The sequence below is a fragment of the Mytilus galloprovincialis genome, chromosome 7, assembly GCF_965363235.1.
Source record: "Mytilus galloprovincialis chromosome 7, xbMytGall1.hap1.1, whole genome shotgun sequence".
Taxonomy (NCBI): domain Eukaryota; kingdom Metazoa; phylum Mollusca; class Bivalvia; order Mytilida; family Mytilidae; genus Mytilus; species Mytilus galloprovincialis.
In genome coordinates, this window is record NC_134844.1 from 9,797,757 (window position 1) to 9,811,449 (window position 13,693).

Sequence of the window (13,693 nt, forward strand, 5' to 3'; positions counted from 1 at the left end):
ATTATCTTCAAATAAATGTTTAACTTCAAGCTGAAAACATAGCCAGATCCAAGCATTTTTATAACAAAGATTAATAGGTCAACTGCTATCGAACTGCTGTCATAACTGTTGTCCCGACTGCTAAGAGGAATGCTAAGATGAATGCTAAGACGAATGCTAAGCTGAATGCTAAGACGAATGCTAAGCCGAATGCTAAGAAATGGTGAAATGTGGCAGTTTTTCAAACTGCTATTAGATTGAATGCTTAGAACAGCTAAAGGACTGCTAAAAATATGAAAAACTGGTAAATAACAGCTAAAAAACAGCTAATAATAGCAGTTCAGTTTGACTTGGGTCAGGTATTCAGTTTTATAAACATTGGCAAATCTCATTTCCATGGAGAATTTTTGGCCTCGCCCCTCAGTCACAGTCTAATGACTTTGAAACTTATCTTAGTTTACATGTATTAGATGAGTTTAAGATGAACTGCTAATGTTAAGTCGATATTATATTTGGTATGCAAATTTATTGGTATTTGCAAGTATTGTTTCCATGGAGATTATATAGCCCCACCCTCTTCATGGTTCATTGACTTTGAAACTTTTACATAGTTTACAAGTTAATTTTGTATTTAGGTTTGGGAAGGACTTATGATAAGTCAATGGTATTTGGTATGCAGTTGTATTTAGCATTGGTACATGAACATCTCATTTACATGGAGATTGTTTAACCATGTTACTCAGTCATGGTTCATTGACTTTGAATATTTACATAACTTGTGTAAGATGTTGAAGTATTGCTATTTTGATTTCAACATTTGCATACTCAAAATTACAAAAAGGTGAGACATATCTCTGTGATAACAGTTTATGGTCTTATTTCAAAATATTTTTTTCAAGCAAATAAGACTGAACATTCCATTATATTCCATCTTGATGGATTCTTTTCTAACTATTGTTTATCATGTTTATGTTTAGTAAATCCAACCGCATTTTTGCACCTGTCCCAAGTCAGGAGCCTCTGGCCTTTGTTAGTCTAGTATTATTTTTATGCCCCACCTACGATAGTAGAGGGGCATTATGTTTTCTTGTCTGTTCGTCCGTTCGTCTGTCCCGCTTCAGGTTAAATTTTTTGTCAAGGTAGTTTTTGATGAAGTTGAAGTCCAATCCACTTCAAACTTAGTATACATGTTCCCTATGATATGATCTTTTTAATTTTAATGCCAAATTAGAGGGTTTACCCCAATTTCACAGTCCACTGAACATAGAAAATGATAGTGCGAGTGGGGCATTCATGTACTGGGGACACATTCTTGTTAATTTTAGTTTCTTGTGTACAATTTGGAGTTTAGTATGGCGTTCATTATCACTGAACTAGTATATATATTTGTTTAGGGTCCAGCTGAAAGACGCCTCCGGGTGCAGGAATTTCTAGCTGCATTGAAGACCTATTGGTGACCTTCTGCTGTTGTATGTTCTATGATCGGGTTGTTGTCTCTTTGACACATTCCCCATTTCCATTCTCAATTTTATCTTAGTAAAACATGCATTTTGAAATTGCATCTCAAAGTGCAGGTGTTAAGAACTTGCTATGGACTGATGAAATAACATTGTATGATCATTAAAGGAGATATATACTTCCATTTCAGCAAACTGGGATGGTTTTAATGACAAGGAGAGTGGATTACTGGGATACACTATTACAGTGGGTGAACAACACTGTGAGGATTTAATCCACCCTCATCATGATCCACATAAACATCTGTTTGACAAGTCACAGTGGACTAATTCAGCCATGATCAGTCCGATACCAGCTCCATATACTATACTTCCAGGTAACTATGCTGTGTGGGCTTTGCCCATTGTTGAAGGCGGTGATGACATATAGCTGTTTATTTCTGTATCATTTGGTCTCTTATGGAGAGTTGTCTCATTGGCAATCATACCCCTACTTCTTTTTTATACAAGTTTATCAAGTCCTTAAACAAAATTCCAGTTGATCAAAGTTGATATGTTATCTGATTTTTAAGTCCAAGTCTAGATTTTATTAAATGGTAAATAGTTTCTGCAAGGGTATAAAAATATGAATTGTTCAATTGTAGGATTATTTCAAACATGGATGTAATCAAATTTGTTAAAAAAAAAGTTGCTGTAAATATTTTTCTGTAATCCTTTCAGTTATTTTACACAGATTCTATGGATATCATTTTGAAATGAGTTGTTAAGATATTTAGCTAAGCTAAGTACATGCATGTAAGCATGGTAAATCACTTAATATTCTGTCTTTACAGATTGGGACAAGTTGAAATCAATATGCAACAGCAATGATAAAAGCAAAATTAATGGAATAACAAAAATTATATGTAGACATACATGAAAAAAAATAAAAGGTTAACTGCATTTGTACTAGAAATTATAGTTCAGATTCTATGATATCTTTCTTGGTATCTCAAGTATGAGTTAAATGGTCTTTAGCTTTCATATTTTTTAATTAAACATATGTTACATGTATATGACATGTTTTCAGATGGAACATACTTTATCACAGTGAGAGCTTTGAATGAAGTAAAGTATGGAGGGCCATTATCAACAACAGTTTGTCATACCACTCCATACATAGTGGACAATTCTCCTCCATTTGTGTGGGAGATATTTGATATCAACTATGATGAAGATACATTAGAATTGACTGCAAAACACAATTCCAGGTAAGTTTTGTTGATAAATTTATCATATATTAAGGCTGTGTTCACACCAAATTCCATGTACAGTAAACTTGTTTATAATTAGTTTAATGAACTGGACATTGGTTTCACATTAAATTTGTTCACATCTATACACCTTGTTTAATTACCTGTACATAAGATTTGTTCACATTTGTAAACTCTATGTCATTTAAATGTTCATTTCGTAGAATCGAATGAAACATTTTCGGACAACTTTTCTAGCAGTAAGGGAACGACCATTTGACTCTAAATAGGGGGGGATGGAAATAATTCGAACCCCAATTGGATAAAAAAAACAATTCTGGTCCTACAGATGATAAAAAATATTCTGAATCAAGAGTTTCCCCATACATTATAGTGTTAAATGTTGAAGAAAGAAAAAATGATTACCAGCATCGAAAAAAAAAAACCGGAATAAAACGTTTACGCGGAAAAATTCTGACTCAAATAAATAAACAAAATACCCCCCCCCCCCCCTTTTTTTGAAGTTAAGTGGTTGCTTCTTTATGAAAGCCATTTTGATGATTTGCAGTAGTTTAAAGATACTAAAGATGTCTCGATTAAGCATTAGAAAACGTAGGCTGCAACAGCGTGCTTACAGACGAAGAAGAAGGATTGATATATTAGGGATCACTATATTTCTATCTTTTCTGTTTGTTCAAATGGTATTTCTTCTCCAAGAAGTTTTTGGCAAAGGGGGGGGTGGTAATGGTTTTTTTTAACTTTTTAATTGTAATTTCACGGATCCGAGATACTAGAAAAACAATACATTTACCTCACACTTTTTAAGTAATTTTATGAGTGAATCGTTGTTTGAGTAAAAACCAGTGGCAAATATTTCTGTGCAAGTTAAGTCAATTCGGAAAGACTTTAATTTTCAAATGAATTATGTGTTCAGCAATGATGCTGCTTTGGGTCTTGATAAGGGCTTAATAAAGCTACGTTAAGTTTTATTTCTAAACAAAACAAATAAATATATCAAGTTGAGACAAATATTTCTGTAAAGAACTTCTTAAATAATTGCTTTAAATATCAATTTTATTTAAAAATCGTTTCTTCCTTAAATATGCACGGTGAAACTAATGTTTTAAATGCCTAGTTTTGTGTACACTTAATCTAAACAAGGCCTACATCGAGTATCGACTGCATGTAGACAAAACATGATTTACACTACATGTAAACATTGAGTTTTATCAATGGGAACGTAATTTTGTTTAGTTTACGTGTGAGTTACACTTACACAACACCGAGTCTAGGTCAATGTGAACACGGCCTAAGCCTTCTATATATATGTATGGCCAAATATAGACCTTAAAAGATTACAACTTAATCTTTCTAGATTTTTAGTAAGATTATTTGTTAGTTATTTTTTTTCTTCATTTTAGTGATCCTGATTCTGGACTAGAGTCCAATGATTTATGTTTTGGACACACCACACGTGATTGTGATGAGATGGAATGGACAAGACTAACCTTTAACCCTAACATTTCATACACTAAAAGACTGTCAAATGGTATACCAATCTGGATCAAAATCAAGGCAGTGAATAGAGGTAGGTTAATATATATTATAGAGTTCCAGGATTCAAATTTTACTTGAATTCTTCAAATGGAAAAAAAAATGTAGCATATCAATTCTTGACACAAGATCCTACACACTCTTGTTTAATTTTTGCTATCAGAGTCCTTTAAAGTGACTTTCTTTAACATGAAACCTTCAACTTGTTTTACAGTCAGCTGTGGTTTTATTTGATAAAAATTTCTAAGAAGAGAAGTGCATCAATTCACAAAAACTAATATGTAATGCAATAACTTTATATTCTTGTTCAGACAAAAGACAGTTTAAGATTTATGTTATTATAAAATTGAAAATTACATTTAGTATATTATCATGATAACTGTGTAATATTAGAATGTAAAGCCTATAGCCTTAAGAGTTTTGATTAGTAGTTGAAATATGAAAAATTTGTAAAACAATTTATTTTTTATGTGGCAAAATTTTTAAAGATCTCATTACCATTGGTGTTTGACCCTTTCAATGAATACAAAACTTAATGCATTTTTTGTTCTCTTCTTGTAGTTGATTTGAGGACTATAGGTGTAGCAGATCAGGCCATTATTATAGACAAGACCCCACCAGAACCTGGTACAGTAAATGATGGACCATTGTATGGTACAGACCTACTTTACACCAAAAACTTTGATACTGTAAGTGTAACAATGATAGATTGGTGTATAGTATAAAAAAGGGGGGTATACTGTTTTACCTCTGTCTGTCCTTCCATCAGTCCGTCAGTCAGTCAGTCAGTCAGTCTGTCCCATGAATATTTTTCGTCGCATTTTTCTAAGGAACTACAATACAAGGATTTCTGAAATTTGGTTTCAGGGTTTATCTAAGTCAGCTATATCGTGTGATGCGTTTTCAGATTGATCACTCGACAACTTCCTGTTTACCGAACACTTGTATGATTTTACACATGATAGCCAAGTTGAAAATTTTCGTCACATATTTCTCAGGAACTACAATATAAGGATTTCTGAAATTTGGTTTCAGGATTTATATAAGTCAGCTATACCGTGTGATGCGTTTTCAGATTCATCACTCGACAACTTCCTGTTTACGGAACACTTGCATATTTTTACACTATTAATATTATCCACTTGCGGCAGGGTATCATCATTGAGCAGTAGCTCGCAGTTTCACTTGTTATTACAAAAACACTTGGTTGTTCAAGGTTTTTATAAATTTTGATGGAATGGAAATAAGACCATGCATATGACTGATATCAGACACAGAAAGGATTTGGCATCATGATGTCCCACTACAAAGAACACATGTTTTGTATCAATAGCGAAGCATGTCATTATTTGATTACATGCTTTCTAAAGCTTAGTAAAGAAACATATTTGTCTATTATATATTATACCATACCTTATTTGCCCACTTTTTAAAAACAAATGTATAGTTACTGTATTACAATTTTGATATATTGTTATAGATCTTGTTCACATATGTTTTCAGAAATACAGTTTCATAAATCTACAAATAATGTATGAATTCGTACACTGCTATGTTGATGTTCTATAAACAGTTTTTCTTCAGTTTTAAAACTTATTATGAATTGTTTTTTTGCAGCTATGTGCTAACTGGTTACACTTCTATGATCCTGAGTCAGGTATTGCATTTTACATGGTGAGTGCAGGCTCTCTACCAGACATAAATGTTACAGACATCGCCAACCTGACTCAGTATAACAGGAAAACACATGAAGCATGTGTACCCTTGTCTACAGGTCAATATCTAGAACACGGAAAGACTTATTACACTACAGTGTGGGCTTACAATGGAGCCATTAGACAGAGGAATTGTGTGGGCATATCAAATGGAGGTTAGTTGTGACATTGTGGAACAAGGGAAGGTGTCGTTAAGAATTTAGATTTATTGAAAGAAAACTATTAGTTAAGCAGCTTACCACACAAATCATGCAAATGGTGATACAAGCATGAAACTTTGTAAGAACATGCCTTTAGGTGTATGTAATCATATAAGGGGGGTAGCCACGAGAAAAAAATCATCCGATCATGGCGGCCATCTTGGATTTTCAAAATGACGTCTTCACAGGAAAAAGACATCACATATATAGCCCGTTTTGCTTGTATTGTATCCAAAATGTTACAAAATGGAGTAAATCATTGTTACATAAGATAAAGTATCACTTTCGGTCAAATATCGGTTGATAACCCACTCCTATATCTAGAAATGTATTATGAGTTCTTTGGAAAAATGATAATTACATGTATTAAGGATTAAACCGTGTGGATTTTTTACGTACAATGTTGTGATACTTTCCAGTTCTATAGACCCTTTCAATACAAAAAAAGACATGATTATAGGATGCAATGAATTGCAAAGTGTGTATTTTACTAAACTTGAATTATTCAATTTTTTTCCTGTCAATTTATAAAAAAAAAACCATTTTATTTATAGTGACGGTAGATTTGACAAAGCCAGTGCCAGGACAGGTTGTCGATGGTAATGTGACTGGCTTTAAGGATATTGAGTTTTCTCCAAGTCCTGCCAAGGTTGAGGTACAATGGAGAAACTACTATGATCCAGAGTCTACCATCAAACAGTATCAAGTACAAGTTGAGAGAGCTCCGTATGTAGATCATTATCACAAAAGTTCTGGGGTTTTATGTTTATATAAAATAACTTCTGTATTTTTGATGAGAGAATGCCAATAAGGAATAATTTACTTTTCTGTTGTTTACCCATTGGATGAAAATTATGACCACCAGTGGCAATCATTGATTCTGATTGGTGTATTTTCTAAATTTTCTCTCGAACTAAAAGGGGAAAGATTTATTTCTACTATATTAAACATATTAATGTTGATAACCAAAATATCAATATAGTGATTTTTTTCTTCAAAATATACATGTATGAAACAATATAAAAATATGGTTGTATTTTTTATATAGCCTTCTTCTTACATATTTTTTTAAATGCTACTTTACCCTTTGTCCAGGAATCAGACAAATGACTTCAGTGTTATCAGAGACTGGGTTCCATATTCCAATACCACAAGAAGTGTCAAATGGTTGAACTTTCACCTCCAGCATAAGGATAAAGTCAAGGTCAACCTTAGAACAACAAATGGAGCATTAAATACTATTGTGAATACTACAAATGGGTTTGTGGTTGATCTGACACCTCCAACCTTGATAAGTCTGGGAGATGGTCTGGAACCAGGAAAGGATATAGAATTTCAGGTAATGAATTGAGTCTCACAGATACGATAGTTCCATTGTCATGCGTCCTCCTTATCCCTCTCCTTTGTGATTTCAGAGTTTCTTTTTATGCCCCACCTACGATAGTAGAGGGACATTATGTTTTCTGGTCTATGCTTCAGGTTAAAGTTTTTGATCAAGGTAGTTTTTAAAGCAATTGCTTTTATGCCGTCGCGTATGGCCATCTTTGTGACCCAGATCAGAGACTCCGCCCAGATCAAGCCATAGTATTTTGTTTAACAGGCTCCTGGTCAGTCATTCTTTAACACCTATGTATGTTTTCTAATGCAATACATAGCTTGAAACTTTAAAAAAAAGTTAGTGGATTTAAGAAGTTTCAGAATATGTTCTTGTAGATGTATTTTTGTATTTAAAGGGTCAACCGTTTGACTATCAAATAACATAGACGTCCGAGTGAAAAAAAGTACATTTTTATATATGCGATTCCGTTTTCCGCCGTTCGTACGATGTTTCAACAAAATATGGATTCATTTCAGTTGTTGATTTAGTATTGAAAATTTAACTGAATTATCTCCTATTAAATACGTTTTTTTATGTTTAATTTGTGTTTCTTTAAGAGGTCAGGTGCTCTTGTTCATTCATAAAATTATCGTTCATTCATACATTTATCGTAAAATCAAAATCACTACACAGGTTAATGCGTAGTGTCAAATTATTACCTGTAATCTAAAAATAGACAAACTTTATTTGCGCAAATAATTTAGCGGAACGAAACCCTTGTTGAAAACACATAACAATAAGTTCGTTTTCCTTTTCTGTCAAAACTCCGTAATATTTATCGATCACCTTACTAATGAAATGGACCCGTCCAAACGTAGTAGATGCCGAGTCGGTCCAGATGAGGGCCCTCATGGGGTTTTTGATTATGTGATTACTTGGCCGTTTTTTTAATGATTATTTGATTATTAAGCCAAATATTTCATGATTATTTGATTACCTAGGACTGTATTTTTAGTTTATGATTATTTGATTACTAAAGATAAGCAAATATTTAATGATTATGTGATTATATTGGCAAAAAAATGGTGATTATGTGATTACTAAGACCCCCCCATGAGGGGCCTCCCAGATGAAGAGATATTTACAATTTGGAATTTTCTAGTTTATTAATACATAGATTGAAAAAAAGTACGTCTTTTTAAATATCATGATCAAAACTGGATTTGCATAACAAATGTCAGATGAAACCATTATCCTCGTCTTTTCAGTGAACAAGTCTACTACGTTTGTTGACACTCGACGGTCCACCGTGTTAGCAATTTTATTTCACATGTTTTCGAAATATTGAAGATCATTTTTCGCAATGTTTCCTGAAAATTGATAAATATCAAAGCAACGTAGAGCTGTTTGTTCTTGTTCGTGTAATAAAATTGAGAATGGAAATGGGGAATTTGTCAAAGAGACAACAACCCGACCATAGAAAACTTGACATACAACAGCAGAATTCAAGGTCACCAACAGGTCTACAATGCAGCGAAAAATTCCCGCACCCGGAGGCGTCCTTCAGCTGGCCCCTATACAATATATATACTAGTTCAGTGATAACGATTTAATGTCATGTTTGTCTGTGATGACCCCCCTTTTCGGGATTGCATGAGAATTGTAGTTATCTCGTACCCACATGCACTTGTTTCTATCCATAGGAAGGTCGACTATCCATATAAAATATATGGATAATCGACCTTCCTATGGATAGAAACAAGTGCCAGTGCTCGTACCGCATCAGAAGGACACATATCAACTGAGCAATAATGTTTGGAACTTAGTTTTAAAAATGATGACAAAGTAACATTATGAAAATATTTTTATTAAGCTGAAATATACATTTATTCTTTACATGTTTATGTCTTGTAAGATATTTTATTTCTTTCCCGTTTTTTAACATTTGCGTCTGGAAAGTTGAAATGTTTTAACTTAATCATTTGTGTTAATGGTTAAATATAAATTAATAATGAAAATTGTTAAAATTAAATCAATAAAGGAAATTATTGCCAAGGAAGTTACAAACACTACCAGGGGATAATCCATGATGATTTCTTTTTGAGTTATATGTTTCAGCACATGTATATTTGACCCCAACTTTAGCCTGGTAAACGTGTGAAATATAAAACATATTAAAAATGACTTTCTGCTAAAGTCTTTTATTTATATAAAGTTAAAACCTTCTTACTTTTAACTAGACAACACTCATGTCAGGTTTAATTCTTGTATATATGTGGATGAAAAATAAAAGTCCCCAAACATTAACATGGCAGCAATTGCTTTTACAGCCTTTAAGGCTTTGATTGATAAAGCTGCAGTCCAATCAACTTGAAACTTAGTACACATGTTCCTTATGATATGATCTTTCTAATTTTATAGCCAAATTAGACTTTTGACCCCAATTTCACGGTCCACTGAACATAGAAAATAGACGTGCCAGTTTCAGGTTAAAATTTTTGGTCAAGGTAGTTTTGGATGAGGTTGAAGTCCAATCAACTTTAAACTTAGTACACATGTTCCCTATGGTATGATCTTTCTAAATTTAATGCCAATTTAGATTTTTATGCCCCACCTACGATAGTAGAGGGGCATTATGTTTTCTGGTCTGTGCGTCAGTTCATTCGTCCGTCCATTCGTTCGTCCGTGCGTCCGTTTGTCCCGCTTCAGGTTAAAGCTTTTAGTCAAGGTAGTTTTTGATGTAGTTGAGGTCCAATCAATTTGAAACTTAGTGCACATGTTTCCCATGATATGATCTTTCTAATTTTAATGCCAAATTAAAGTTTTGACCCCGATTTCACGGTCCTTTGAACAGAGAAAAAGATAGTATGATAGTGTGAAGCTCAGGTTAAAATTTTGGTTAAAGTTTTTGGTCAAGGTAGTTTTTGATGAAGTTGAAGTCCAATCAACTTGAAACTTAGTACGCATGTTCCCTGTGATATGATCTTTCTAATTTAAATGCCAAATTAAAGTATTGACCCCAATTTCAGGGTCCACTGAACATGTAAAATGATAGTGCAAGTGGGACATCTGTGTACTATGGACACATTCTTTTTTAACTAGTTTAGGTTTAGAACTTTGAATTGTTATATTGTAGTCTGGGAATACCACATTGTCAGCCAACTTCAAGTTTGTGGATGAGGAGTCTGGATTAGACCATTTTAAATTCCAAATATATGAGAGACATCAGGGAATCACCACACAGATTGTACCTAGTGAGGATTGATATTATATTATTATTTTAAATGCCTTAATGTACTTAAAGTATACTGGTGATTCATTATTATTTGTTGGATACCAATTTTCGTGGATTTCATTGCTGAAGTAAATTCAAACATCCAACGAAGTACAAATTTTGACAAAACCATGAAATCAAATATCAACAAACATAAAAAAAAATCCTGTGTCAACAAAAATTGGAATCCACGAAAATAGATGAATCCACGTTAATACATTTTAGTCAAATAAATATTAAATGAAAAATTGTAAAATTGAGTCAGTTTTGCTGAAAATTATTCAGCAGATGCTATTATGTCAATATTTACTTTATAATTGGTTTAAAATGAAATTATTATTCTATTTATAAGAAAAATACTGTCGTCTTTGAACTGTTAAATTGTAGGTTTTTTGTATAATACATATTTGAATGAAAAAGGAGAAACAGATTATTAACAAATTTGTTAAAAGATAAGTGGGAATGTTTAATAATCTTTCAACTTCAGTAGAGAGGAGAGTTTCATTTAATTATGTAAACAACCTTTTGTCTTATTTCAGACAAACATGGAGCATGGTTAGAAGTAAAAGATGATATACACAGAGCTAAATATACACACACAGGCCTGTCACTGCACCAGGGAGGATTGTACAGCATCAGGGTGGGGGCTGTTAACAAAGCAGGATTTGTAGCAGCCTTTGATACCAGTGGGGTGGTGATAGACCATGAACCCCCTATAGTAAGTAAACAGGGACATACTTTATTATTCGTTTGATACCAACTTTCGTGGGTTTTGTTGGCACAGGTGAACCACAAATTCAAATGTTCAACGAATAACATATTTTCAATAGGTTTTGTATACAGAGGTTGGCAAAACTACGAAATCAAATATCCACGAATATGCAAATTTTCAGCAATCCACGAAAATTGATACCCATGAAAATAAATGTATCCACAATATTGACAAAGCTGGATTTTTTATGACAATTTATAATAGAGAGGCAGTGATAAAACTTTTATTTTAGTTTTAAAAAGAAGTTTTGTTGCAGGTACTAGGTTGAATGATTAATAACTACTAATTCTGTAGATGTCAGTGTCTTCCTGTACATTACAGTAATAGGACCTACCTTTCTGCCCTGTGTTTACTACTTGTTTTATAGTTCTAAGTTCCTTTACAATTTGAAATGAAAAAGGGATCATAGGAATATGCAACCTAACATAATATAATACAATATAAGCAGGAGAACATTATTTAAGGCTATCTCTGCCCTTCATTTGGTAAATGACAGAATTATCCCATCAAATAAATCAAGTGCACTGTCCATCTCTACAAATGGCCTTAGCAAGTCTTGAAACCAATAGTGATGGCAGCCTAAGATAACTTATTATGTTTATATATCAACTGCCTAGACTACTCAACTAATGAACTTGAGGCACCCAATTTTACTATCCTACACTTCATCATTTATTGATATGTATTACAAAGGACAATTAAATTACTGATACACATTCATTAGAATTCAATCTTTACATAATTGAATATTTGTACTTGTAGATCCATTGGTTGAAAGTTGGTACACTATCTGAAGGACATGAAGAAGACATTGATGGCTATGTGTGGCAGGCGGACACCAGTGGCATTAAAGCCGCTTGGGATGCAGATGATCATCAGTCTGGTGTGGTTGGCTACAAGGTGGCTGTGGGTACTACTAAAGGTAGGTACTATTACTGTTATGCCTCTAGAGAAACACCAGTGGCATCAAATTTTGAAAAAGAAGCCCATCATAAGTTGGTTGAGGTTTGGCTTCAGAGCAGTACAATTTTGATTTATTATGTGCAAATTGGTTGTTGAAAAAACTCATTTTCACCCTTGATATTTATGACTTCACAGTAAGTCTAATAAAATGTGTTTATGATATTTGATAAGCATTTGATAGAGTACAATAAATTAAGAATCATAGCTCACCATATATATAGGTTTTAGTATCAGGAATGGAACAGATGGTTAAGTGATAAGCTTATTCATCTGACTTAGAAACTATGAATTGAATATGTACAAACTTGTTGATAAACAGAAATTCAGTTATCAATGCCCCACTTACGATAGTAGAGGGGCATTATGTTTTTTGGCCTGTGCCTCCGTCCGTTTGTCCGTCTGTCCTTTCATCCCGCTTCCGGTTAAAGGTTTTGGTCAAGGTAGTTTTTGATCAAGTTGAAGTCACATCAACTTGAAACTTAGTACACATGTTCCCCATGATATGATCTTTCTAATTTGAATGCCAAATTAAAGTTTTGACCCCAATTTCACAGTTCACTGAACATAGAAAATTATAGTGCGAATTTCAGGTGAAAGTTTTGATTAAAGTTTTTAGTCGAGGTAGTTTTTGATGAAGTTGAAGTCACATCAACTTGAAACTTAGTACACATGTTACCTATGATATGATCTTTCTAATTTTAATTCCAAATTAAAGTTATGACACCAATTTCACGGTCCACTGATCATGGAAAATTATAGTGCGAGTAGGGCATCCTTGTACTATGGACTCATTCTTGTTGTATATTGCAGGAGGAACAGACATTTCCTCATGGAAAGATTATGGATCAGATACTGATATATACATCAAAGGTTTGACATTGACTGTCAGTAATGAGACAGCTCATTATCCAGTATACTATGTCAGTCTGAAGGCAGTCAATGGAGCTGGTCAAGAGAGTGATCCCGTCATATCTTCACCTATCATGGTAGTGGATGAAGATGAACCAGGTAATAAAACATTAGTTAATTAGCTCCTTTTAATTTTAGAATAGGTACAAAAATCTAATCATATCTAAACCCATCATGTTATCTTCCTTTGATCATGGGACAGGTATTCATCTATACTGGCCGGACAATATAAAATTCATTTCATGGCCTTGTCCACTTCATTTAAATACCGTATACGGCCGTGTATTGTCCGCATTTGTGTATAGTCCGCACCCCCTCTT

The 13,693-nt window shown here is 33.4% G+C and overlaps 1 protein-coding gene across 1 annotated transcript in view; it reads left to right on the forward strand.

The window, feature by feature from the left end:
• The window catches only part of LOC143084118 (uncharacterized), a 68,052-nt gene that overhangs the window by 46,233 nt on the left and 8,126 nt on the right, over window positions 1-13,693 (forward strand). Inside the window, exons 50-60 of the mRNA XM_076260525.1 lie at window positions 1,628-1,813; window positions 2,506-2,686; window positions 4,090-4,256; window positions 4,784-4,911; window positions 5,840-6,092; window positions 6,692-6,863; window positions 7,233-7,476; window positions 10,592-10,709; window positions 11,269-11,447; window positions 12,264-12,423; window positions 13,275-13,472. Of these exons, the coding sequence (XP_076116640.1) occupies window positions 1,628-1,813; window positions 2,506-2,686; window positions 4,090-4,256; window positions 4,784-4,911; window positions 5,840-6,092; window positions 6,692-6,863; window positions 7,233-7,476; window positions 10,592-10,709; window positions 11,269-11,447; window positions 12,264-12,423; window positions 13,275-13,472 (1,986 nt within the window). The remainder of the gene's footprint in view (window positions 1-1,627; window positions 1,814-2,505; window positions 2,687-4,089; window positions 4,257-4,783; window positions 4,912-5,839; window positions 6,093-6,691; window positions 6,864-7,232; window positions 7,477-10,591; window positions 10,710-11,268; window positions 11,448-12,263; window positions 12,424-13,274; window positions 13,473-13,693) is intronic.